The 24,550-nt window shown below is 35.5% G+C and overlaps 2 protein-coding genes and 2 long non-coding RNA genes across 7 annotated transcripts; 1 reads left to right on the forward strand and 3 right to left on the reverse strand.

The window, feature by feature from the left end:
* Positions 1 to 405: 405 nt before the first annotated feature.
* On the reverse strand, positions 406 to 24,041 carry LOC146929180 (uncharacterized). 3 transcript variants are annotated; one of them, XR_015005970.1, is made up of 3 exons: positions 22,219 to 22,388; positions 21,986 to 22,124; positions 406 to 424 (listed from the first exon to the last, which is right to left on the reverse strand). It is a non-coding gene; the product is annotated as an uncharacterized LOC146929180 (long non-coding RNA). The 3 variants fall into 3 exon arrangements; XR_015005969.1 differs by lacking the exon at positions 406 to 424 and adding an exon at positions 21,826 to 21,896 and having other exon boundaries at positions 22,219 to 22,387; XR_015005968.1 differs by lacking the exon at positions 406 to 424 and having other exon boundaries at positions 21,826 to 22,124; positions 22,219 to 24,041.
* On the forward strand, positions 3,806 to 6,184 carry LOC146929181 (uncharacterized). Its single transcript, XR_015005967.1, has 3 exons — positions 3,806 to 4,228; positions 4,838 to 5,024; positions 5,761 to 6,184. It is a non-coding gene; the product is annotated as an uncharacterized LOC146929181 (long non-coding RNA).
* LOC146929182 (uncharacterized) lies at positions 6,745 to 13,189 on the reverse strand. The gene is made up of 2 exons (XM_085708219.1): positions 12,119 to 13,189; positions 6,745 to 6,999 (listed from the first exon to the last, which is right to left on the reverse strand). The coding sequence occupies exons 1-2, from the start codon at positions 13,182 to 13,184 to the stop codon at positions 6,986 to 6,988; spliced, it is 1,080 nt and encodes a 359-aa protein (XP_085564345.1). The 5' UTR covers positions 13,185 to 13,189; the 3' UTR covers positions 6,745 to 6,985.
* On the reverse strand, positions 16,506 to 18,619 carry LOC146929183 (uncharacterized). 2 transcript variants are annotated; one of them, XM_085701226.1, is made up of 3 exons: positions 18,259 to 18,619; positions 17,982 to 18,140; positions 16,506 to 17,106 (listed from the first exon to the last, which is right to left on the reverse strand). In XM_085701226.1, exons 1-3 carry the CDS (start codon positions 18,586 to 18,588, stop codon positions 17,089 to 17,091), a joined length of 507 nt encoding a protein of 168 aa, XP_085557352.1. In that variant the 5' UTR covers positions 18,589 to 18,619; the 3' UTR covers positions 16,506 to 17,088. The 2 variants fall into 2 exon arrangements, with proteins under 2 accessions (XP_085557352.1, XP_085557351.1); XM_085701225.1 differs by having other exon boundaries at positions 16,506 to 18,140.
* Positions 24,042 to 24,550: the final 509 nt, after the last annotated feature.

Raw genomic sequence — 24,550 nt, forward strand, 5'->3', positions numbered from 1 at the left:
TCTACGCAGTGATTATCCATGAAATTAAACTGTTGTTATCTCAGATGAACGTTTCTTTAAATCACACTCTCCGCGAAGGTAACCAGTGCGCTGATTTCCTCGCCAAGCTTGGAGCTTCTTCCAATGATAGACTGGTAGTGCACTCTCAACCGCCTAATAATCTTCGTCCGTTGTTAAGGACAGATGCTCTTGGAACTCTGTTCCTAAGAGCTTAGTTTTCCTGTTTTTTCTTCTGTTCTTCTTTTCTGGTTTTGTTAGCTATGTAACCAATAAAAAAACATCAAGAATAAACAATAAACACAATACCAAGACAACATTAGGATACATGAGTCATTCTGAAACATAAAAAGAGATGGATAAAGACTACCTGAACTATGTGTTGACTTGTTGATCTTCAATGTCTTTTTAGGCTCTTGCTCTATAGCTGGAGAGAAGACTTCAATAGTGTTGGTTATTAAGGTTTTAATAATTGTGTTGTACAATGTAAATCGATCAATGTCTTTTTATATAAATCTATTTTGTTTTTAGATTTCGGATTCTGAAGTTTCTATCTATAGGTTTATGCTGCATACCTAATACTCCGTTTTTTTTTCTTCTTCCGAATCTATACTATATATAAAGAAAATAGGTGGTTTTGGGAAGATTTTGGGCTGACTTTTTTGTTATTCCAGTTATACCTTTAAACAAATTTTCTTATATAATGTTATATTGTTTGTGTTATTAAAAAAAATAAGAATTTTTATAATATTTGTTACATTATTGTTGTCATTGAAAAAGATAAATATGGTTTGTTGAATTTGTTACATTTGAATGTCACAAATATCTATACTTATAATTTTAATCTATATAAAAAAAATTATATAAAATATCGTTTTTAATTTACACGAAAATTTCTATAAAATATCGTTGATAGGATAAATTGTGATAGCTTGCAAATGGCATTGTAAACATAATAACATGATTAAATAAAGATGAATCGGTGATGAATGGGTGTTTAATATGATGGATGTCATGATGTTGGTTCTTGTCCGTCTTATATGCAAAATGTGACTTTGAAAAGTGTTGTTTCTTTGAGGTGATTGTTTTTTATGACGATTATGATGATGATCTTAATGGTGATGATTTATTAATGATGACGAATTCTTACACGCAAAATGGTGACGATTTTTGATGGTGAAATGCATGTGTTGAAAATTGTTGATGTTGACGATTTGTTGTTGAGCACATGCATATTATTGAGTCATATGTTCATGCATTCATAAGTAGGATATTTATATCCAATGAAGATGACTAGGATATTTATATCCAACGAAGACGACCAGAATACTTTGTATTCAAATGACGACGACTACGATACAGTTGTATCTTGAGGTGATGACCGGTACCACATGTATATAGAGTCGTGTCTAGGCGCATTACATACATTTGATAATTGGTTAAATGTGTCATTTTTGATTATGTGCTTGGTGAACTTGGAGATTTATGTGCATTGGTGAACATGGTGAATTATGTGCTTGGTGAAAATTGGTGAATATGTGAAGATGTTGAAAATGTACTTATTGTATTATTATGCTTGTATGCTTGATGTTTAATGATGATGTTGGGTTGATGTGAATAACTTAATGAAGTGTTATTTAATCATTTGAAATTAATCATGTCACTTTACTTTCGTTTGATTATAATATATTTGTGGAATGTTATATAACCCCTAGTAGTCGTTTGGTTGACCGTCTACCTTGTTCGTATGAATGGGTAGACGATGTGCATGATTAGTTGCTTTGCTTTGCTTGGTGAGTATGCTGGAGGCTAGCTTTGTAGCTACATCGTCTTTTGCTTTCGGAGTCTTAGTGTGTCGGGCTCTGATTAGGATGTCTGTCAGTTGTTTATGTTTTTATGACTTGATGAGATTTTATCACTCAGTATGTTGAGATTTCAGATTTATTTTGGTGAGGTATTATGAGATATGTGGCATGACTATTTTGGATTTTTTTATTATCTGTCGTTGAGATGCTATGATATTATTCCGCTGCGATGTTTTGAAAAATTATCTATGCATGTTTGGACTTATAGAAGAAGTATCATCTAAATCCTTGTATGTTTTGTATTATTTGCGTGATTTATCGCTTTAAGGGTTCAGGGTGTTACACCATTACCGTCACGCCAAAACATTATCAGTCATTGTTGCTACTCATCCGTTCTCACCGAACAACTCGGTTAGCCATAATAAAACATCATTGTTGGTTAATTGTGTTGTGTTGTGTTGTGTTGGGTGCGTGTCGTGTGCCACTCATACTGCAATCAATCTGCAAACTTCATACCATACAACTCCTTCCAACCCATAAAAATTATAATATTAAATTTTGGAAATTATTTATCTCATAATAACCATTTTTTTAATTGAAATCCCATAAAAAATATTATTAAATTTGGGAAATTATTTATTTCATAATAACCACTTTTTTTAATTGAAATATGGGTTGTTATTTCTTATAAATGGAAACTGATAAATAAGGGACCAAAACGAAACTTGAAAATTAATTAAGGGGCCAAATTTCCAATTAAACCGAAATTTAATGTTCTGGATGTAACGCGTATATGCAAACTTCTGTGTTTTCCTCTTGCATGTGTGAAAGTTCAACGATTCTTGGGTACGCGAAAGATTGATAATTTAGAAACCTTTATTAAGCCACTTCACATATATAAATAGAGTAACAACTCACATATATAATTAGAGTAACAACGTGTGTGAAACTATGAGTTCAAGGTTTTATGAAGTGATTTCGGGAGAAATTCATTCAAACCCTATTATTACTCATACATTGGAAACCAATGAACATCACCATAGTTCCTCGTCATTGTTTGGCTATGTGAAGCATGTGAAAACCCAAATTCACCATTTAATCATTAATCACCTATGTTAATTTCTACCCAAAAACTTCAATTTATATCATCTAAATCTAAATCTAAATTTGTACCAAAAAAAAAAAAATCTAAATCTAAATCTAAATATGTCATAATTGAAACACTATGAAACAACTATTAATGACTCATTAATCATTGGCTAAGACAGACTTTGTAATGGTAAAATATATCAAGCACCACCACGTTTATTGTACTTCTTACCATTCATTGGTAAATATTGTCCCTTTCCTCTTTGAATACCAAAATTTGAGTAATATTTCTTGTCATTTAAAAATTAAAATGGTGTCTTTTGTATTGAACCCTTTTATCTTGATATTTTGTTATAGAATTAAATTACTCGATGTTTCGTATCCTAGGTGAATTGTCAACCACGAAGCAAATCAGTCAGACTCGGAGGCTAAAAACACGAGGAAACAAAGGCTACACCACTCAATCTAAGGTAAGGGATGAGTTGACTCGATGTAATCATTGGTATAATGTGATCTACAATTTTAGTGTAGCTAGGGTTATATGTTCATTGTTTCAATGAAGTTTGTTTTAACAATAGTTTTCATGTGAGCATTGGAATATCATTGTATGAAGCTCTTTATGGACGTATGTGCCATACACTATTGAGTTGGTAACAAGATGGTGATAGTTTGATCATATGACCCAAAACGGTTCAACAGGCTAGAGAAAAGGTTAAGAAATATAGAGAGAAAAAAAATGAAGGGTTCTCAAGATTGTAAGAAGAGTTGACTAGTGGGAGTAGACCATTGGAATTTAAAGAAGGTGATCATGTGTTTATTCGTGTCACACCATAGGTGTGTGGAGGACAATCAAGTTAAGGTACCAATGACTTATAAAATCATGGAAAAAGATTGGTGAACCACTCTTTTGGTACACCCGCTGATGTGGCAGGGGTGGTTTGGTAAATTCACGTGATAAGGGGTAGTTTGGTAGTTTCCTTCACAACCACATAATCTTCTCCTCTTTCTATCTCTCTAAGCTCATTCTTCCATCTCTCCTTTTCCCTCAACAACTACGACCTCCTCCCACCGCTGTCTCCTCACAACCACCGTAGGCTCACACTCAGGGGCGGAACTACACTGAGGCATGGTGTGGCAGCTGCCACACCAGATTCCTGCCCAATTTTATTTTTTATTTTTTTATACACATAACATAAGGGAAAGTGGGAAACACAGCACACACAAACAAAACAAAATCGCGTATCTTTCTTCTCTTCTCTACTCTCAGAAATAAAACAACATTCAACTTCTTCTCTTCTCACAAACAAATCACAACCTCTTAACAAACAAATTGCAAGGTAAGTCAAACAGTCAATTGATTCTCTACTTTCTCATTCATTCTACAATTGCTTTTTTTAGGGTTTTAGAATTGGGGTTTTTTTTAGGGTTTGAATTGGAGATTTTCTGTGTTATTGGATTGAATTGTATTTTGTTAATTCTTAAAAATGTAGTGAGTGATGATTGATGTGTATTGAGGCAGTAGCACACACCCTTGTTGGTGCCGTTGATATGATTTTAGTGCTCCTTGTTGACAACTGTAGGAAAATCAATTGAATGTCTTAAAAAGGTTACTTGTCTTTGCCACTATGTTTTGCAAATTGCAACCTCAGCTTATATATATATATATATATATATATATATATATATATATATATATATATATATATATATATATATATATATATATATATATATATATATATATATATATATATATATATATGAATGTTATGTTTAAAGACTTAAACTTTTAGCAAGAACAGTTAGTGCTATAAAATTCTTGCTACTGTGGGTTCTAAATAAGTGCACCTTCTTTGTTTGTTTTGCTACTGTGCGTTCTAAATAAGTGCACCTTCTTAAAAATTGCTTGTTTATGATAATTGATTATTGTACAATGGTGTTTATAGGATGAAGAAATTCTTTCCTGTGTTGTCTAGAGACAAAGCTAGTTCTTCGGCTAGTCAAGCATCGAACACGGATATTGCTCCCAACTTGACCAATGAGGGTATTAAAGTTGTTGATTATGAATTGTTGGAAACGGATCCAGGAATTAGGCCTCCAATTTCAAGCTATCATCCTGATATCCAAGATGAGGTACGTAAAGCTAACTTAAAAATTCGTCGTCATCAACCTTCTAGCAACTTTGTTTATCCTTGGTCTGATTTTGGTGGAACAAGACGTCGATTTAACAAGAATTGGTTTAATTTGTATGATTGGCTTGAATATAGTGAATCTAAGGACCTAGCATTTTGTTTGCCATGGTTCAGTCATTCTCAATCTTTTTTTTTAGTAATTCACATCTCACACAGGGTAACTCATTTGAAAAATAATGGTGAATTCTAGCACAATTTTTGTTAGTTTTCCTAACTCGGATATAGAAAGTTATACAATAGTTCACATATGAACCCTGCATATCAGTTAAGATCCCGCAAATTGCCTCAGATGTAGGCATTGCGCAGAAAATACGCGTAGAAATAGTGAGAAGGAGACTAATTGGAATGAAGAAGTTTGTCAAATATAGAAAATTATTCACATATAACTCATGTTATAAGTACTACATGTATGTTTTAGAGGATTTCAGTTTTCCTATTTCTGCAATTGATGATCATTGGTATGAAATTGAATAGCAGTTTCTATAAGTTTCTTGGAACAAGGTACATATATTAATGTGATTGTTTTTGATATAAATTGGACCCGTATGTAATTTTTCATTTTTGGAGTTGTTTTGTGGCATATTTTATTTTGCATTTGATAATGATTAGTAATGTGTTTGTTGTTTGGGCTCCGCAAATTAGTTGATTGCAAGAAGACTAAATAACTAACACTTCAGGTTTTTAATGATGACATTGAGCAATATAAACGATTGGGAATGGAATTATAATATTACCCCTTGATCTGGAAGTACAAACTGAAAAGAAGATTCAATTTAGGTTGTTGTCAATTGTCATGACTTGATATACCCAAGGTGAAAGATAAGAAAGATCTTGGAATCATGAAAGTCAAGGTCTTGTATTACCAGTTTAACAAAGAGGAGGGATTGGTTGTACTAGAAGAAAAGATGAAAAGTGTATGGGAAGGACCATAACATGATATAGTGGCTCAAGAAAGAATGAGTGATTCTTTGATAATTGACAGATTTCTTTGTAATGTTTTGACTTGGATGTGTAATATTAAGGTATTGTAAACTTTCCTTATTTATTGTAAATCAATGGGAAATTTATCACTGAAATATCAAAAGATATAGATTCTATGTTTCTTGAACTCTTAATATCATGTGAAATAGTGATAAAGACAATTTGGTCATGAAAATAAAATGTGGTTACACCTTTGTTAAAAAATGGTTAAACGCAGATCATTTTTGGATAGTTTTCATAAAGTCTGTCAAACAATGAAGATCATTCACCTCACTTTATTATCATCAAAAAATGAGTAAATAGTTTAAACTCGAATACATATATCGCCTTAAAATGCCTTAAAATGATATTGTTTTCACTACATTTTATCACTCTTGATATTTCAGTGATAACTCGCCTTAAAATAATATTGTTTTCACAGGAAAATTATGTATAACCAAATATTTGAAGTGTGTAACCACAATTTTACAAAGGCGTAACCATGTTTTTTTTCTTTCATGTGTTTAAAACTAGTCGTGAGACATTCTAATTTACGAAAAAATGGTTACGCCTTTGACAAATTATGGTTATATTGTTCGTTTATTTGGTTATCTGTAACTTATGTAACACCCCGTTTTCCCAACGTACAAATTTCATTTAAAATCAGAGTATTTAATTCATAACGGAATGTCACACACTACTTTAACGTCTCAAAACAGATAATAATAATTATCCTTCAAATTCAACATCATGAAAATCTTAAAACTGTTGCAGCGGAAAATAGTTCAACATTTAAAAGTCTTGGCACGCAGGCCTTATTGGAAAATCTCATAAATTAGTTCATAAAAGAGACACGTAAGGAATAGAAGTAAAAGCAAGCCCCCATCCCGTTACGTATCAGAGCACCTAGACACCAAGTGAAGAGTCCACTCATGAACGCCTCTAATCTTTATTACCTGCACATTACCCACGGTCGAGGCAACATATACGCAGAAGGGGTGAGATTTCATAATCAATACATTAAGCATATAATCCAATAAAATGCATTTAACAACTTAAACATTAATAACATATCAACAATTAACAATTAGCATATTTTTCATTTCATAACAAATACAATCATCAAATACCATTACTAATTTTCATCGCAAATCATAATCAACTTAACACTCAACTTGACAACACAACTCATCTTTGACCATGCAACTCTATCAACTCAACAACAACTTGACAACTTAAATAACATGAAACTTCTTGATATGCAAATGCATGTGGTACCATTCAACAACAAAATAAGCATAATAGGCTCTTCAACGTGTGAGCACAAAGGCTTCCGGGCCTAAAGCCCCCAACTTTAATGAGCACAAAGGCTGCCGGGCCTAAAGCCCCCAACTTTAATGAGTATGCAATGAACTCAAACTTCCAACAACTTAGACAACAACATGAACAACTCATACGACTCATAATCATGGACAACTTCTTAAATTCCAACAACATAGACCGACTCATGCAACTTCAAGACACTAACAGTCAATAGCAGGAAACAGCAGCAAGATACAACATTTAATAACACTTGAATGCGTTAACATCATCTAAGGAATGAATTACATCAACATAAGTATCATAAAGCATCATAATATCATTCATGCAACAACACTACTAATCTCGGTCACGTAACAGACTTCTGGAGCTTATGAAAGTATCCTAAACAGCTCTCTTACTTACTTCTAAGGTCAACTCAAGACTACAAGTGCGAAAGGATCGCATCGGGACAATTTTGGGCGACTAACAGCCTAACTCGCAGTGGCGAGTAACTTTGCTCGCAATGGCGAGCAAATCGTGCATTCTGGGTTCCTAAGTCCTTACTCGCAGTGGCGAGTTATTCTGCTCGCAATGGCGAGCTTACTGGTCACTCGCAGTTGCGAGTTGCATTGCTCGCAGTTGCGAGCTCTGGGTTCTAGCTCGCAGTTGCGAGTGTTCTTGCTCGCAGATGCGAGCGATGAATGTCAGTACGGCCAGAAACCTAAAAATCACAACTTTTCACCTATATTCATGATTCCTTCATCCAAATAGCATCTAATTATCATCTTAAGTAATATCTAAGGTCTGTACACTAATTTTGCATCAATCTAACATCTGTTCATGATTCAATCATCAAAATTGATCTTAAACCTAATTCTCAATTCTCACCAAAATTTAACCTAATCATGCTAAATTCATCCTATAGAATTATACCCTTAATAATATTGAAAATTAGTCTCACCCTTACCTGGTTATGATGAAATCGCAGCTCTCCCTCTAGTTCTCCTCTTTTCTGACTTTTCTCCCTTTTCTCCAAAAGCGTTTCACGTAAAAACGTTTCTAACTTATGTTTGCCCTATTTATCTTTTCGTATTACTCTTCTCACCTCTAAACTTACTCTTTACACATCACAACCCAACTTCTAATATTTTTATTTTATTTATCATATCTTATTTTATTTAATAATAAAATAAGTCATAACAACATAACAACTTCACCACAACAACATACCCCACATAATTCATTTATAAATCATATAAACCACTCAACTTCATGAATCATAAAATTCACACATATCAATCATGAAAATCACTTAAATTATATATATAAATATATTTTTAAATAATCAAATAATTAAGACGGGCGTTACAACTCTCCCCAACTTATAGAATTTTCGTCCTCGAAAATTTACCTCAAGCAAACAACTCTGGATAAGACTCCATCATCTTACTCTCTAGCTCCCATGTCAGGCTTTCACCAGTCGTTCCACTCCAAACAACTCTCACTAGAGGTATCTCCTTGCCTCTCAACGTCTTCATCTTGCGATCATCAATCCCCAAGGGTAAGGTCTCTACCGTAAGGTTGTATCTAACTTGCACATCATCACTCTGAATCACATGAGACGGGTCTGGAACGTACTTCCTCAGCTGCGACACATGAAACAAATCGTGCAAATTCGATAAATGCGGTGGTAAGCCAACTCTATAAGCCACCGTGCCAATTCTCTCAGATATCTGACAAGGACCAATAAACTTCGGAGTCAACTTCTTTGACTTCAATGCACGACCAACGCCGGTCGTCAGAGTAACTCTCAAGAACACATGGTCTCCCTCTTGGAACTCAAGGTCTTTCTTACGCTTATCATGGTAACTCTTCTGTCGACTCTGCGACGCTTTCATCTTTTCTTGAATCATTTTCACCTTCTCAGTAGTCTGTTGAACAATTTCTGGTCCTAAAACCACACTTTCACCTCTCTCAAACCAACACAACGGAGTCCTACACCTCCGACCATACAAAGCCTCGAAAGGTGCCATCCCAATACTTGAATGATAGCTGTTATTATAAGTGAACTCTATCAACGGAAGATGACTATCCCAAGTTCCACCTTGCTCAAGTACACCTTGCTCAAGTACACAAACTCTTAACAAGTCTTCGAGTGACTGAATTGTTCTTTCCGACTGACCATCTGTTTGAGGATGATAAGCCAAACTCAATCTCAACTTAGAGCCTAAAGCCTCTTGCAAACTCTTCCAAAATTTAGAAGTAAATCTTGGATCTCTATCTGACACGATGCTTGAAGGAACACCATGCAGCTTCACAATGTCTCGAATATAAATATCTGCCAACTGAGCCACAGGAAAACTAATATTAATCGGAAGGAAGTGTGCCGACTTCGTCAATCTGTCAACAATCACCCAGATCGCGTCATTCCCTTTAGGAGTATTTGGCAAACTCGTCACAAAATCCATGGATATACTATCCCATTTCCATTCTGGTACATCTAACGGTGTCATCAACCCAGCAGGTTTCTGATGTTCTACTTTCGACTTCTGACAAATCAAACAAGAATACACAAATTGTGCAACATCACGTTTCAATCCTGACCACCAAAACAACTTCTTCAAGTCATGATACATCTTTGTAGCTCCCAGATGAATACTTAAGCTACTCCTATGACTCTCTTCAAGAATCATCTTCTTTATCTCATCATTGTCTGGAATACAAATCCTACCTCGAAACCTCAACACACCCTGATCATCGACCTTAAAGTCACTATCTTCAGTTTGATTACTAGCAACCAACAAGTCCACAAACTTAACATCAGCTTTCTGCGCATCCTTAATATCTTTTAAGAAATCATTCTCAATTTTCAGCATTCCTAACTTAACGCTCCGAGACGACATTTCACAAACTAAGCTCATATCTCTAAACTGTTCAAGCATTTCAAATTCCTTCACCATCATAACAGACATATGTAAACTCTTCCTACTTAAGGCATCCGCAACAACATTAGCTTTACCCGGATGGTAATTCAAACTAAAGTCATAATCCTTCAACAATTTGAGCCACCGCCGCTGTCGCATATTCAATTCTTTCTGATCAAACAAATACTTCAAGCTCTTGTGATCACTAAACACATCAAATCTCGAACCATACAAGTAATGTCTCCAAATCTTAAGGACAAATACGACTGCAGCTAATTCAAGGTCATGAGTAGGATAGTTTTGTTCATGAGTTCTCAACTGTCTTGATGCATAAGCAACAACTTTACCATCTTGCATAAGCACACCGCCTAGCATAATTTGGACGCGTCACAATACACCACAAAAGGTTCATCAGGTTTTGGTAAAATCAAAACTGGAGCCGTCGTCAGACGCTTTTTCAATTCATTGAAACTGTTCTCACAATGAACATCCCACACATAGGTTTTACCTTTACACGTCAACTGTGTTAACGGAAGTGCTAACTTAGAAAATCCTTCTATAAATCTTCGGTAATAACCTGCCAAACCCAAAAAGCTTCTAATCTCTGTAACTGACTTAGGAGTCTCCCATTGTGATACTGCTTCAACTTTAGATGGATCGACTGCAATACCATTACCAGAAATAACATGGCCAAGAAAACTTACCTCATTCAACCAGAATTCACACTTAGACAATTTAGCGTACAACTTCTTCTCTTTCAGCACTTGCAAGACAATCTTCAAATGTTCTGCATGTTCTTCTTCTGTCTTAGAGTAAATCAAGATATCATCGATGAATACAACCACGAAGCGATCCAAAAATGCATGGAAAATACGATTCATATACTCCATAAACACGCCAGGCGCATTACTCACACCAAAAGGCATCACCTTATATTCATAATGACCATATCGCGTCCTAATGGCTGTCTTCTGCATATCTTCATCTTTTACTTTAATCTGATGATAACCCGACCTCAAATCAATCTTGCTGAACACACGTGCACCCACTAGCTGGTCCATCAAATCATCAATTCTAGGAAGTGGATATCTATTCTTTATAGTTACTTTATTCAGTTGTCGATAATCAATGCACAACCTCATACTTCCATCTTTCTTCTTAACCAACAATACCGGCGCTCCCCAAGGTGAAACACTCGGTCTTATGAACTTCTTATCTAGCAAATCTTCCAACTGTTTCTTCAACTCAGCCAACTCAGAAGCTGACAAACGGTAAGGTGTCATAGACATAGGCTTCGTTCCCGGAACAAGGTCAATAGAAAATTCAACCTCTCTCTCCGGTGGTACATCAGGGATTTCATCAGGGAAAACTTTAGGAAAATCACACACCACTTGCAACTTATCAATCACTGCTTGATTCTCCAAAGATAAGGATGCCATCAAGGAAAACATCAAGATCCCATCGCGTTCTAATTGCTTCAGCTGCTTAGTAGACAAAAATTTTGCTCCACTTTCCTCTTCAGCAGAAGAGAAACGCACCGACTTACTAAAACAATTAATGAGAACATGGTTGTACTCTAACCAGTTCATACCAAGAATTACATCCATTCCACTCAGAGGCAGACAAACTAAATCAATCTCAAAATCACGATCAAACATAGACAAAGGACATCGTAAACAAACAAGAGAAGTAGTCACCGAACCCTTAGCTGGAGTTTCGACAACCATTTCTCCACTCATATCAGACACAGCAAGACCCAACTTAGAAGCACAATCAAAAGCAACAAAACAATGTGTAGCACCAGTATCAATAATAGCAACTAAATGAGTATTGTTAATATAACAATTACCTCTGATCAAACGATCCTCATTTTCAGTCTGAGTACCAGTCAAAGCAAACATTTTCCCTCTAATCTGAGTCTTCTTCGGATTCGTACACTGAGACCCAATATGACCCTCTTCTTTGCAGTTAAAACACACAATGTCCCCATGCTTACACTCTGCAAGTGTATGTCCTTTACTGCCACAACGAAAGCACCATTTAATATCCTTAGTACAAGCATTACTCTTATGGCCTTTCTCGCCACAAGTGTAACAAACAACCTCAGCACCAGCATCCTTCTTATTTGACCTCCTCTCATCATTAGCTCTTCCTTTTCCCTTGTCAGCAGGAGCACTGTAAGGCTTTGGGCGACTTTGTTGGCCCTTACCCCTCTTCTCACTCATAATCTTATAATGAGCTTTGCTGTCATCTTCATAGATTCTGCATCTGCTCACCAAAGCAGAAAAGTCACGGATCTGTTGGTAACCAATGACTCGCTTAATATCAGCACGCAAACCATTCTCAAACTTGATACACTTAGAGAACTCAGCATTGTCCCCCGTGTAGTGTGGATAGAACTGAGCCAGCTCCACAAACTTTGCTGCATACTCTGTCACCGACATGTTTCCTTGCTTCAGCTCAAGGAACTCGATATCTTTTCTCCCGCGAACATCCTCAGGAAAATATCTGTTTAGGAATTCTCTCTTAAACACAGCCCAAGTAATAACTGCATCATCCTGCTCTAGGGTAGGTTGGAGGCTCACCCACCAGTCATCAGCTTCCTCAGCCAGCATATGCATTCCAAAACGCACCTTCTGATCATCAGTACATTGCATAACTCTGAAAATTCTCTCAACCTCCTTGAGCCACGTCTGTGCTCCATCAGGGTCGTACCTTCCTTTGAAAGTAGGAGGATGATTTCTCAGAAAGGTCTCCAATATTCTCACATCAGCATTTGGATGTTGTCCCACAGCTTGGGCTACAACTTCCAAAGCAGCAGCAATCGCAGCATCATTTCTTCCAGCCATTCTAGTCCTCTTATAGCAAATAAGATTCGCAGCCTCCAGGTCTCTTCTCTGCACAACACACAACATTTAGAATATCATAATAGTGGTATTCCAACTGCTAAAGACACAACTCGAATCACTACTTGGCCGGACGGACCGACCTGCTCTGATACCAATTGTAACACCCCGTTTTCCCAATGTAAAAATTTCATTTAAAATCAGAGTATTTAATTCATAACGGAATGTCACACACTACTTTAACGTCTCAAAACAGATAATAATAATTATCCTTCAAATTCAACATCATGAAAATCTTAAAACTGTTGCAGCGGAAAATAGTTCAACATTTAAAAGTCTTGGCACGCAGGCCTTATTGGAAAATCTCATAAATTAGTTCATAAAAGAGACACGTAAGGAATAGAAGTAAAAGCAAGCCCCCATCCCGTTACGTATCAGAGCACCTAGACACCAAGTGAAGAGTCCACTCATGAACGCCTCAAATCTTTATTACCTGCACATTACCCACGGTCGAGGCAACATATACGCAGAAGGGGTGAGATTTCATAATCAATACATTAAGCATATAATCCAATAAAATGCATTTAACAACTTAAACATTAATAACATATCAACAATTAACAATTAACATATTTTTTCATTTCATAACAAATACAATCATCAAATACCATTACTAATTTTCATCGCAAATCATAATCAACTTAACACTCAACTTGACAACACAACTCATCTTTGACCATGCAACTCTATCAACTTGACAACTTAAACAACATGAAACTTCTTGATATGCAAATGCATGTGGTACCATTCAACAACAAAATGAGCATAATAGGCTCTTCAACGTGTGAGCACAAAGGCTGCCGGGCCTAAAGCCCCCAACTTTAATGAGCACAAAGGCTGCCGGGCCTAAAGCCCCCAACTTTAATGAGCACAAAGGCTGCCGGGCCTAAAGCCCCCAACTTTAATGAGTATGCAATGAACTCAAACTTCCAACAACTTAGACAACAACATGAACAACTCATACGACTCATAATCATGGACAACTTCTTAAATTCCAACAACATAGACCGACTCATGCAACTTCAAGACACTAACAGTCAATAGCAGGAAACAGCAGCAAGATACAACATTTAATAACACTTGAATGCGTTAACATCATCTAAGGAATGAATTACATCAACATAAGTATCATAAAGCATCATAATATCATTCATGCAACAACACTACTAATCTCGGTCACCTAACAAACTTCTGGAGCTTATGAAAGTATCCTAAACAGCTCTCTTACTTACTTCTAAGGTCAACTCAAGACTACAAGTGCGAAAGGATGGCATCGGGACAATTTTGGGCGACTAACAACCTAACTCGCAGTGGCGAGTAACTTTGCTCGCAATGGCGAGAAAAGCGTGCATTCTGGGTTCCTAAGTCCTTACTCGCAGTGGCGAGTTATTCTGCTCGCAATGGCGAGCTTACTGGTCACTCGCAGTTGCGAGTTGCATTGCTCGCAGTTGCGAGCTCTGGGTTCTAGCTCGCAGATGCGAGCGATGAATGTCAGTACGGCCAGAAACCTAAAAATCACAACTTTTCACCTATATTCATGATTCCTTCATCCAAATAGCATCTAATTATCATCTTAAGTAATATCTAAGGTCTGTACACTAATTTTGCATCAATCTAACATCTGTTCATGATTCAATCATCAAAATTGATCTTAAACCTAATTCTCAATTCTCACCAAAACTTAACCTAATCATGCTAAATTCATCCTATAGAATTATACCCTTAATAATATTGAAAATTAGTCTCACCCTTACCTGGTTATGATGAAATCGCAGCTCTCCCTCTAGTTCTCCTCTTTTCTGACTTTTCTCCCTTTTCTCCAAAAGCGTTTCACGTAAAAACGTTTCTAACTTATGTTTGCCCTATTTATCTTTTCGTATTACTCTTCTCACCTCTAAACTTACTCTTTACACATCACAGCCCAACTTCTAATATTTTTATTTTATTTATCATATCTTATTTTATTTAATAATAAAATAAGTCATAACAACATAACAACTTCACCACAACAACATACCCCACATAATTCATTTATAAATCATATAAACCACTCAACTTCATGAATCATAAAATTCACACATATCAATCATGAAAATCACTTAAATTATATATATAAATATATTTTTAAATAATCAAATAATTAAGACGGGCGTTACAACTTACATGTGCAAAAAAAAAAGCAATTCAAGCCAATTGTCAGTGAGACATTCTAATTTACGAAAAAATAGTGGTCACACATATGTAAAAATGTGGTCATACAGACCATATATTTGGCTAGTTTTTCTTTCCCAGGTGTAAATAATATCGTTTTAGACAAATCGAACGCATGATCTCATTTGATCACTGCACTAAAAGCATTTCCAACCATAAATAACCTGTTTTACAATCGGCAAGTTTATCACGCCTAAAGACGGACAAGTTCTAATTTATGATAAAATAGTGGTCACGTATTTGTAAAAATGTGGTCATACAGACTATATATTTGGCTAGTTTTTCTTTCCCAGGTGTAAATAATATCGTTTTACGCGAATCGAACGCATGATCTCATTTGATCACTGCACTAAAAGCATTTTCAACCATAAATAACCTGTTTTGCAATCAGCAAGTTTATCACGCCTAAAGACGGACAAGTTCTCATTTATGAAAAAAATAGTGGTCACGTATTTGTAAAAATGTGGTCATACAGACCATATATTTGGCTAGTTTTTCTTTCCCAGGTGTAAATAATATCGTTTTAGGCGAATCGAACGCATGATCTCATTTGATCACTACACTAACAGCCTTTCCAACCATAAATAACCTGATTTACAATCGGCGAGTTTATCACGCCTAAAGACGGACAAGTTCTAATTTATGATAAAATAGTGGTCACGTATTTGTAAAAATGTGGTCATACAGACCATATATTTGGCTAGTTTATATTTCCCATGTATAAATAATCTTGTTTTATGCGAATCAAACACATAATCTAATTTGATCACTACACTAAAAGCAATTCCAACAATAAATAACTTATTTTACAATTTACGAGTTTATCACACCTAAAGACGGACAAATTCTAATTTCTGAAAAAATAGTGGTCACGCATATTAAAAAATGTGGTCACACATACCATATTATTTGGCTAGTTTATATTTACCAGGTATAAATAATCTTGTTTTAGGAGAATCAAACAAACAATCTAAATTTGATCACTGCACTAAAAGCAATTCCAACAATAAATAACTTATTTTACAATCTGCGAGTTTATCACACCTAAAGACGGACAAGTTCTAATTTCTGAAAAAATAGTGGTCACGCACCTTAAAATATGTGGTCACACAAAACATATTCATATTCATACTCTGTCAATATCTATCTTAAGAACCATAAAACCATACATAGTGCGATTAGAAGGAATAGTACATTACAAGCTTAGTGAGTACCATACTATAGTATTGTTCAAGAAAGTTAGTAAAAGAAGGAATAGTACATTACAAGCTTAAAAGAGCATAAAAAAATTTACATTAAATTTTGATTACGCCACTACACTATTTTTATTCTTCCTCGTATCACTCTTCACCCACGGTGTTCCAAGAACCCCGCTCTTGACACGATTTCTTGACTTGTCTTTTATTCGAGTGAACACGGTTAATGCTTGGTGATCTTCATCATCTGATACATTTGATGATCTTCATCATGTGGATACCCGAACCTTTGCTTGGTATTATATTGTAGAATCCCCAAGCTTCACATTTGGTATTCTTGCACCCATCTTGTTCAAGTTATCATCAATTTTCTTTGGCATGTTAGCCTGTTAAAAATCCAGCCATAAAAGGCCATCGTACTCTGGCCAAATAAATGAATCACAACACCAACCATATACTCTAGCCAATTAACTCTCCCAAGCTCAATATGACAACATTAGAGGCCATCATTTCAACACTAACACCTGCATAACAGTCCCATAATACAACACCAGAAACTGAACCAGAACACAAGGTTACGATGAAAAAAAATTGGCTGCACTATAGTGAAGATTGAGCTGCTTGAATTGACAAATAGAGAGATGTGAAAGCAATAATAGGTGAAGCAAATAACGAGAATTTTACAAAGGTTTAACACAAGCCTTAAACCATGTGATCAGAGTCAATTCGGACTTAATTCAAGCTATGGATTCACTTCAATGCCGAGTCTAACAAATTCGGATCACGCAAATGTGTCCATGACAGAGTTTTCAGACAACAATTCAGCTTCAAAATTCAGCTCATTGTTCATTAATGATCAAGGGAAAGAAAGCAATTCAAGCAATAGCTCAAATATGAGTACTATTTATCCATCTCAAATGAGAAGTACTGTGATGGAAAATAATAATGCAGGGTTTTGTTGGGATGGATCAGAGAACAAATTGGACCCATTTTTTCAGTTCCAAGTAAATGCTATAAAATCTGATGATTATGGAACTAGTTCATGGGAAGAAGGACAACTTCAAACTCACAATTCAATAGAAGATTTCAATAGCTATCCTTTAACATCACTTTCAATATAATTAGTCTATTCTATTAAGATGTTTGGGACTAACATAACATAATGAATTTTCATATACTTCAGGGACTAAATTAACCAATTTCACATACAATACTTATAATTTTTATATATTTTAGGTATTAAATTCAAGAGAAAATTGATGGTTTATCCAACAACAAATTGCAATTGAAAGTGTTAATTTTGAGTCAGCAAAATAAAAACCATTCTAGTAAAAATTAATGAAATAAAAAGCTTAAAATAAGTCAAAATGAAATTGTGGATAGAGATTGTTGAACATACAGTGAGTGAAAGAGAAGGGTCAACAGCAGAACCACCAGGAATTGTAAGTGGAATGCTCAAATCAAAATCCTTCTGATCAACAACAGATGCATACTCAGCTAGATTCAATGAACCTGTTCCAACCACGGGAATCTTGTTCTTTGCCCTCTGATTCAAACCCTGCAACAAAAATTCAAATCCAAGGATATAAGAAAAATCCCAAATTTTAAAAATTCAATTTTTATGGAATTAGAACATATTACAATGAAATTGAACAAAAAGGGTATAAGAAAAATACGTTGAAAACGGTGAAAACGATCTCCCAAGGATGAAAACCATTCTCTTTATTAGCAGAAAGATTAACAAAGCTACAAAACTCTTCATCCCACAAAACGACATCGTTTTCATCTCCCTTAGGATGAGCCTCACCAGTAAAATTTCTCACAACCGCGTTCCGGCGAAGCGAACTAAGAGCAAGTTTAGGACCTTTCCAACGAATTTCAATGGCTAATGTATTCTTCGGTGATAGATCGATTCCACCGGAGAGAGTTTTGATGAGAAGTTTGACTTCGAATTTACGGGAAATTGGTGGGGGCCATGGACGCCATTTCATCATCTTAACAACCATGGTAACGCGTTTTGTTGGTATTGTTGGTGGTTGAGAAAAGAGACAAAGGAAGAAGGAAAAAAGGAAAAGAGAAGAGAGGGATGAAGGAAAAAGGAAAAGAGAGACAATTAGTGGAGTGTGGGGCCCACATTGCCACATGTCATTTTTTTATGTGGGTGTAGGAGTGGTATTGCCACCTATGATGGTATACCTATCAGGACTCTAAAATCATAGCTCGAGAGGGACCAGTGACTTATCCAAACGCATTACCAAACAGATTCTAAGGACCCCCTTTGAAATGACTTATTTTTTAGCTTATGAAAACTAACATAGGCAAATAAATAAGCTTTCATTGCAACATGCACTCACAAAATCAAGGTCAAAGGCTCCCACTGCATCGTAACACGAGTAGCTTGCAAGGGGGTGGTATTAAAATAGGTACCAATATAGAAGGCTCTGATGAGAATGTTAGGCATTCTATTTAAAATCCTTACACAAATTTAGAAAGCATAACCTATCATGGTAGACATTTCTTCCTAAATCATTCAAACTATAAATATTTTCTTCCATTCTTTACCGATCTCATCATCTCCAAGTATGAAATTTCAATAATATAAATCTCTATTATATTTCCATAAGTTGTTTAGTCTGCATCCCACACTTGTAATTCAATATTTAGGATGTTATTCATATCTTAGTTTTTTTATTCTACTCAATGATCCTTAAGATTTTGGAAAATTCTATGGTTAAGTCATGTGATTTTTTTGGTGGAAGTGAACCCTATGGGCAATCATTGAGTATTTGTGTATTTAATCCATGTCACGTAAGATTATATGGTGTATTGCACATTTGCACATAAGGTGTGTCATTATATATTTACTTATTGCAATTGTATCCCTGATTAAATCAAAGTTAAACATTTTAATTATTATTTTGTTTTATTTTGTAATTGTAAATCAAAATTGGGTAAAATACCAACTTTGAAATTTGAAGACGATGAAAATCCCTGATCTGGGCGACCTCCATGAAATTGGAAGACGATGAAAATCAATAATCTTGGCGACCTCCATGAAAATTGCTAATCTTAAATCAATCAAATTCCATTTGAGATCTATGACGGTGGAAGACGAACAAGGAACAATACATGAACAATTAGGGATTGGACGATAGTTTTCCAATTCTTCAAGAAGAACACTCATTTCAGTGTAGAAATCAGTCACAGAGAGAGAATATTGCTTCAATTGATAGAGTTCATACTTCAGATTTGCAACACGAATGCGATCGACGCAAGCGAAACGTTGTTTGAGATTGTGCCATGTCTTAGATGTAAGATATTTGTAGATTATTCTGAGCAATTGAAGGAGAGATGATAGAGATTTGACAAGTGAACCAAAACTATCGAAGTAATAAATAAATTCATATCCACGAGGACCGTTGTTAATTTCTACTCAGCAATTTCTTTATCAAAAAGGATGTATTAAATTCAAAGGTTGTCCTAGGTAGTTGAGTTGTTTTGTAACATAAACTGATTAAAAACAGATAAAAGCTTGGTTCTGGAAATTAAAGAGAAATATGGTCAAGACCTTCGAATCCTCCGAAGTTCTCTTATGGTAATTTGCACTCCTAATTCAAGCAATGATTATCTAGTTCAACGACAGATTAACAAAGTAATTCTACCCAATCTCTTGACCTAGAATTCTCCTCGCAAGTGACAACCCCTTAATCTCTTAAGTGCATTCGAATCCGTTGGAAGTTTTAACAGAACGTTAATCCCTATATCATAACCTAATAATGATCTATCTCTAGCTTGATTACGTAGGTTAAACTTATTACCTAGGTCAGAGTCAAAAGCCAGGGTTAGTGGTCATTCAATCTCTAAGATCAATTTGCATATTCGTAAAGCTAGGGTTAGTAGTCGATGATAAACATACAAAAAGCATTAAACATAAAGTATTATGAATTAAAACTAGATTTTCATTGATATTCAAAGAAGTTCAACAAATTAGGGTTCCCATAAGATTACATCAGATTCATCTAAGTCTCAACCACAAAGAGATTAGTTACTCATAGCTAAAGTAAAAGATAACTACCATAAAAACAAGGATTCATACGAGTATTGAATGATTGACTATGAGTTTTAATGGTCTTCCACCAGATCTGCAAAGCCTCCGCTCCAAAATATGCCTTTTCTCTCTAAAATTGTGAACCCTTAGGTAAAAAACGCACTTTTCTATAAATAGACCTCTGAAAAACAGCCCCCGAGCCCACAAAATCGGTGCCCGAAGACACAAAACGCGTTCCCCAAGCCAGTCAAATCGGCGCCCGAATTGCCTAATTCGGGGCCCGAAAAATGTCGAGTCAGATAGCTCAATTCTGCATCAAAATCGGCGCCCAAATGTGAGGATTCAGGGCCCAATTTGCTCCTTTGTGCTTTTCTTGCTTCCTGCACTTTCAGACCCTTTTTGCTCCAAAATTACAATGAATTGTCATAAAAACTAACTAAAAAATAGCTAACAAAAGAGAGATGACAGAGTGTCATCAAGACACAAAATTGATAATCCATGAATGGACAAGATTGTGACACCTCTCCCAAGCATCGTAACTTGGATGAAAAGGATCAGGAGCCTGAATCGAACCGTCGACGAACTTGAATTTGTTCTTTCCGATCAAAGCCTTGCGCATCAATCGTGATCATGAATGGTAATTGCTGGGAGTGAAGAGTTTCGTAACTAGAGAAATTGTTGGATTTTGTTAGGATGAACATAGTACGTACTTACAGTGTTCAACGCTGGATCTAACACCGGCGGTGGCGGCACCGAGTTGTTACCGCTAGTCATAACGAAAACAATGAAGCATATGAATTGGAGGATAAAAAGAACACCATGGAATGAAGAACACCACAAAAGTATGAAGAAGGCGAACACTCCTTCTGAGTAGACAAAGAAAGAGGAAAGGGAAATTGTAATTTAAAAATGATTAAAGAGTTTGTACATAATTAATAAATGATTTTATTTTAAATAAAATAAGTTAATAAATTAAAAGTAATTTATGTTTTCTATGAGGACTGATTTGTAATAAGGAAAAGTTTAGACTTAGAGTCATCCACCAACAGTACACTAGCACATGACATCAAAGTTATACTATTGGCTAAACAATATAATTTTTTTTTCTCCAAAAGGTCAATTTTCTGACTGCACCATATAATTGCCCTAAGATTTTACCAATTGCAAATAGGAAAATAATATCTAGACAAGGATCTAAATAATATTATTTTATTTTTTATTTCATTTCACCATCATCTTAGAGTACAAAATTCATAACTATAACGTCTGCTAAAATAGAAAGAAAAAAATCTAATTAATTGTTCCAAACATAATAACAAGATTATAGGTCGTGGAATTTTATAGCAAAAACTTACGGTCACATTGCTCAAACACAGCTACAAGTGAGACGATAGAAATGGGGAACATATTCCAGCAGAATACACTCTGGTTTAAGAGGTAATTGACACACATATGCTTGACAATCAGAATGTAGTGAGCAGTCAGTATACTCCGCTGTAATGAAAATATAAAAGGTATAAATTAAATTAGATAAAACATTATGTAGTAAGTAATGAGAGAAATTCGAAAAGGATATAAAACAGCTTACGGTCAATGCTCAATGCAACAACAAGTAAGGTAAGAAAGATAAGCATAATATTAACTAACTTGGTAACTTCAACCATATTTTCTCCCCTTTACAAAGTAATAAATATTGTATGTTTTTATCAATTTAAAATTTATAATACCTTCTTCATACATACATTATATAGATTTTAGCCCTTACGGAGTTGTAAAAAAAAATTCTTATAATTAAAATAACAATTAAATGACTCTTAAGTACATATAAGTGTTGTGTTTGTCCCTTCAACACACTTAGTAAAGAGGTTACATTAAAAAAACTTACCAATCATAATAAGTTATTCTTATTTTCCTTCTTCAAGGCCCCCCTCAGATATAATTTCTACCCTTGATTCTATTTTTAATGCATTTTTTGGGGGGAATGTGAGGATATTAGGAAAATTACTTGGATTAAATAGGATACAGTGTGTTTGAGAAAGGAGGAGGGAGGTTTGGGTGTTAGGAGGTTGAAGGAGTTTAATCTTGCTCTATTAGGTAAATGGTGGTGGCAGATTCTTCATGAGAGGGGAAGTTTATGGTACATGGTGTTATGTGCCCGGTATGGGGAGGAAGGGGACGGTTATGTTGTTCAAGAGGGGAGGAGGGATCAGTGTGGTGGAGGATGATTCAGAGTGTTAGAGATGGAGTGGGGCAGGTTGATTTAGGGTGGTTGCTAGATAATATAACCCGTCAAGTGGGGGATGGTAAGTCCACTTTGTTTTGGACAGATCCTTGGCTTGACGGGGAACCCTTGTGTAAGGTCTATGTGAGATTGTTTGAGTTATCTGAGAATAAATTAGAGTCGGTAGCTAATATGATGGCGAGGGGTTGGAGCGGTGAGGGGGAGGCTTGAAGGTGGCGTCAGAGGCTTTTTGCTTGGGAGGAGGAGTTGTTAGGGGAGTGTGCAGCTAGACTTGCTTATGTTACATTACAGGTTGGGAGGGTCGATAGATGGACTTGGCCTCTGCATACTTCTAACTGTTACACTGTTAGTTCTGCTTATTCTTTTTTTAACATAAACATATATCGGGTAGGATCAAATTAATAACAACAACTTCATGTGGTTGAAAGCGGTGCCTTTAAAAGTATCTATATTTGCGTGGCGTCTGTTCCTAAATCAGATACCAACTAGAGACAAGTTGTTTCAAATGCGTGTGTTAGGGGAGTCCGATCAGAGTTGTCCTTCTAACTGTGGCCTAAATGAGGACATAGACCATTTATTTCTAAATAGAGGTTTTTTTTGGAGGTATCTGGCAGCATATTGTGGCTTGGTTAGGATTCTCAACAGCTTTGCATGGCTCTTTTCAGCATCATCACCATCAATTTGGAGGGTTGCGTGGCTCTTCGAAAAGGTCAATTGAATCCATGCACATGATTTGGATGTCAGTTGTCTGGACAATCTGGAAAGAGCGTAATAACAGAGTTTTTCAGAGAAGAGCAACTTCAAGCAATTAGCGAAAGGCACAGCTTCAGTCTTTTTGGTGGTTGAAATCGAAATACGTTACATTCGATTTTGATTACCAATTGTGGCGGCAGAGTCCTGTAGCTTGCTTAATGTCTGTCTTTTAGCTTGTTTCTTCTGTTTTTGTTTCTTTTTTCACTGTTTTCTTCCATCCTCCGTTGAGGTGATTGTACAGATTGTTTAACTCTGTTTTGTCTAGGCCCTTTTGCACCCCTTGTGCGAGAGTGTCTGGATGTGTTTTCTAATATATTTTTGGTTTTTTTTTTTTATAAAAAAAGTTATTCTTATCTTAACAATTTTATAACTTTTCAGGATAGAAAAGAATAATAACAAAAAGAGGAGAAATATTGTTTGATTTAATGTGAAACTTAGCCTATAGCAAATTTATAAATACTTTATAAATACTCCTTCTATTAAAGCGATAAAACACGCGAATAATACAAATATTCAAGAAATAGACGTCACATCTTCGATTGTTCTCAAAACATGCATACTAAGATTTCTCAAAATGTCACAGTGGATAAATAACTTACATCTCCAAATAGCCATATGATAAGCGTAATACATACATCATAAAACAAGTCTCCAGTCTCAACAACATAGTAAAATAAAAAAAATAAAAGACCGACATCCTAACTCAGAGCCTTAATTTAAAGACTCCAAAAACAGATAACGGAGGTAGCTCCCGCTATCCTCAAGCACTCACCAAGCAAGCAACAAAACTACTCCTGCACGCCGTCCACCCATTCATACAAATAGGTAGGCGGTCCACCAAAGACCACTGGAGGTTAGCTTCACATCATCATAGTCGGGCATAAACAATTTGAAAAGTTTTTCATCAAAATAAACTTCAATTGAT

Source organism: Medicago sativa, chromosome 4 (genome assembly GCF_051527215.1).
Source record: "Medicago sativa cultivar Bolivia chromosome 4, Bolivia_mono, whole genome shotgun sequence".
Taxonomy (NCBI): Eukaryota; Viridiplantae; Streptophyta; class Magnoliopsida; order Fabales; family Fabaceae; genus Medicago; species Medicago sativa.